Raw genomic sequence first — 3944 nt, 5'->3', positions numbered from 1 at the left:
TCCAGGTTGAGCTGTTGTTCAGCATCTTAGCTGTAGAGGGCAGTGTCACTGGCCCTCATATGTGGGATCCGAACCAGGGCCCTTTGGCGTCCCAAGCCAGCTCTTAACATACTCGCCACTCGGCCGGCCCTTTTCTTGCTACTTTTAAGATTCTCTCTTTGTCTTAACATTTGGCATTTCAATTATGATGTGCTTTGGTGTGGATTTCTTTGGTTTCATCTTGTTTGGGACTCTCTGTGTTTTCTGGGCATATATATCTATTTCCTTCACCAAGTTAGGGAAGATTTTTGTCATTATTTCAATCCCTTGCTATCTCTCTTCTGCTTCTGGTACCCCTATAATGAGAATGGTGGCATGTTTGATGTTGTCCCAGAGGCCCCTTAAACTACCCTCATTTTTTTGGATTTTTTTTTCTGTTCTGATTGGGTGTTTTCTGCTATCTTATCTTCTAAATTGCTGATTTGATGTTCTGCTTCATCTAATCTACTGTTGATTCCCTCTAATGTATTCTTCATTTCAGTTATTGTATTCTTTATTAACTGGTTGTTTTTTTATGTTTTTACATTTTCTATCTCTTTGTTGAAATTTTCCCTGATATTATTGAGCATTTTAATAACAGGGTTTGATCTCTGTGTCTGGTAAGTTGCTTGTCTCCATTTTGTTTAGTTCTTCTTCTAAGAGTTTTGTTCTGTTCTTTTATTTGGGACATATTTCTTGGTCTCCCCATTTTGGCTACCTCCTGGTCCTAATAAAGTAACCTTATACAGTAGTTTTCATGTGGGACCTAGTGGTGCAGTCTCCCCAGCCAGCAGCACCGGGTGTTCCAGGTGTGATCCTTGTATGATTTGTGTGTGCCCTCCTCCTGTAGTTGAGCCTTGGTTGCTGTTTGCATGTTAATGGGATAAACTTACCCTCAGGCTGATTGGTTGTGATGATTGGCTGTGACTACAGTGGAGGAGTTGTGGTGCAGGGGCTCACCCTACAGAGCAGGGTTTGCTCTGTAGTGGGGCTCCAGTGCTTGTTTAGTTTGCCCTTTGGGTATGCTGTCCTTGGAGGTGGCTGGGTGATGCTCTGGTTTGGTCCAAAGCTGGTCACTAGATATGCCAGCCCTGGGACCTCCTGGGAGGGAACCCACTGCAGGCCAAATTTAGCCAAAGACTGTGCTCTGCCAAGGGCCACCTGGTATAAGCCACAAAGCCATCTGCAGATGGCCACAACCTGCACTTCACTTAGAGGTGCCTCAAAAGGCCAATCTGTGAGCAGAGGCTGGCTGTCACTAGTACTGGGCTTAGGGCTGCTCAGCCAGTGGTATGGGGCATGTTGAAGTCAGATGCTGCTTGTTTGGGTTTTGTGAACCTTTGAGAGATTTTATGAAAGTCCACAGTATGAGCAAGAAAGAGGCTTGGGTGTTCCCCAAAGTTAGGTGGGGTGTGGTCTGGGGGAATCACAGGACAGGGCTCATGAAACGTGATAGCCAGTTTGATGGAGACTCAGGTATAGTCTCTGCCTGTGTCTGTATGCAGGGAGAGGGAAGGGATCAACAAAGAAGCAATGACTTTCCCCAGTTCCTCTGTGCTGAAGAAAGCTGCTTCTCCAGCTCTCTTCCCTAGACAGACAACGCAGTTCCTCCCTGTATGTTCCTGTAACCTTTTAGGCTGCTGCCCCAGTACTTGAGCTCAGAGTGAGTGAGTCCATCATCAAGTAGGTCCATGCAGAATTCCTTTAAGAGGAACACCTGGAACTCAAGACACCCACCATCTCATCCAATCTCTGCTGGTTTTCACAATGAGAAATTATGGAGTCTTCTCTCCTTGGCACAGTAACCCTGGGCTGGAAAGCCTGGTATTGGGCTGGGCCCACTATCTTCTCCAGGGGTACTTCCACAGCCAAGATATCTCTCCCAGTTTTTAATGGTCATGTGCTAGTGTTGGACCCACCCATTCTGTGACTCTACCCCTCCTACCAGGTGTGGGACCAGCCCATTCTGTGTCTCTACCCCTCCTACCAGTTTCAAGGTGGCTTCCTCTATATGTCTGTAGCTTTAGGGCTTTGGTTCAGCTAGATTTCAGGTGATTCTCAATGATGGTTGTTTTGTAGTTCAGTTGTAATTGATGTGGTCCTGAGAGGAGGCAAATGCAGCGTTTACTTACTCTGCCATCTTGACCAAAATTCCTATTATTACTATTATAATATAACACTCATTGAATGCTCATTATGTTCTAGAAATATGCTAAGAGCTTTACCCACATTAATTCATTCAATTTGCTAAAATCTTATATGATAGACTCTATTGTTTAACCCATTTTTAGAAATGAGGAAATTGAGGCTCAAGGAAGTTATGCCATTTATAAGTGGTAGAGCTTGTTTCAAAGTCAGCTCTTGGACTTGGAGCTTTAAATTGCTACACTCTGATGCCTCAGAATATCTGTTTTCATAGCTTTGCTGGACAGCTTGCTTCAGTTACTATCATTCTTTGACAATAGTAACCACTTAAGAGTTGGTAGCATGTGCTTATTTCTTTCTCTTCTGTTTCAGAATTTGAGCAAACTCAATGACCAGAGTGAAGTCTGAGACCCTTTTGCTGCAGCACAACTCTTGTTTTTAGCAACTGCTCTGAAGAGTCCATACTCCAGCATTTTGCACAACCATTTTTGTTGTTTAGATCCTATAAATGATCCTATGATGTGACTTAGTAACTGCACAGTCCCTGGTCAAGATTTGCTAACAATTTTTTAAAATTTTGTTAGTAATCAGGTTCACTTAATAGGTTATTGTATTTTATAAAAATTTGTATGCACTTAAGTTTTAGTGTACTGAAAGGTAAACATGAATTTACTTCCTTTTACCACAGTATTTTGTGTTGTTTTATTTCTGTTTCATTGTAATTTAACTTGTAAAACTGAGAAACACTTTGTCATAAAAGATTTAGAACATGTGCAAGCCATTTGTAAAAATCTAGGATCATCTGTAACTAATACATAAAAACAATTTGGAAAATGTGCCATTTTTTTTACCAAAAAAAAAAGAAAAGCATTAAACATCAATAAGGTTAAATATTATTTTACATACTATGATATGAAATTCACAGAAAATAAGTCAAACAGAAGCAAATGACAAACTAAGAACACTTGCTTTCCATACATTTCCATGCATGGAAGTCTTCTGGAATGTTTTCAAGATAAATGGCTTCTCAATGACACCAACTTCTTGACATTAGCCAAGACTATTGGAAATGCTTAGGATCTGATAGCCCTAATTTCCACATCCCCACACCATAAAAGTCTGTTTTCAGCTTAATATTTGTTGGAGCCAGAGAATGTGGAGGTTGTACATTTTATATTGTTTCACAAGTATGATTTTTAAATGAGAAAATACCACCAATAGAAGAGCTTTGTGCTATTCTGATATAAGATTAACTACAGTAGTTTGAGACTTTTTTATTTCAGAGAGACAGTTGCTATAATGCATTTATCTCTAAATATTCATATATGTATGTTTTTATTTCTCTCTTTCTTTCGTTACAGGAGAGCTTGGATATGTGATTATTTGTAAATTCACCAAACCAACAGGGTCATTGACAAACTCCATAGGCCAGGCTGACCTGTATAAGTTATTGTTTTTATGCTTGTATTTATATTTTTAATCACATACAATTATGCTGGCTTATATTTTTCTCTAGTAATTTGATTTATGTATTAAGAAATCTCACTTTTAAAAACAAGTGTAGCTGCATGATTTTACTTTTAAGTCTTAAGGCATTTTAACTCTCCTAGAAATTACCAGTGTAACAAAAAGTCAAGTACTTTAACATGAGTTTGAGAAAACAAAGTGAAAAGACAAGTAATTTAGGTGTTTTTGTGGATATTTGTAAAAGTAAATTCTATTGCCTGCTAAATAATGTAACAGTCTCTAGCAAATGTGTGGTTAACATTCACATGGCCTTT

The 3944-nt window shown here is 39.5% G+C and overlaps 1 protein-coding gene across 1 annotated transcript in view; it reads left to right on the top strand.

The window, feature by feature from the left end:
• The window catches only part of SLC26A7 (solute carrier family 26 member 7), a gene marked incomplete at its 5' end in the record, with an annotated part of 173125 nt that extends 170505 nt beyond the window's left edge, over nucleotides 1–2620 (top strand). The window contains one exon of the mRNA XM_019632655.1: nucleotides 2536–2620. Within this exon, the coding sequence (XP_019488200.1) occupies nucleotides 2536–2571 (36 nt within the window). The remainder of the gene's footprint in view (nucleotides 1–2535) is intronic.
• Nucleotides 2621–3944: the final 1324 nt, after the last annotated feature.

Source organism: Hipposideros armiger, unplaced genomic scaffold (assembly GCF_001890085.2).
Source record: "Hipposideros armiger isolate ML-2016 unplaced genomic scaffold, ASM189008v1 scaffold_1156, whole genome shotgun sequence".
Lineage (NCBI taxonomy): Eukaryota > Metazoa > Chordata > Mammalia > Chiroptera > Hipposideridae > Hipposideros > Hipposideros armiger.
Note: the sequence above shows the minus strand (reverse complement) of the source record. Positions and strands in the feature narration are given on the sequence as shown.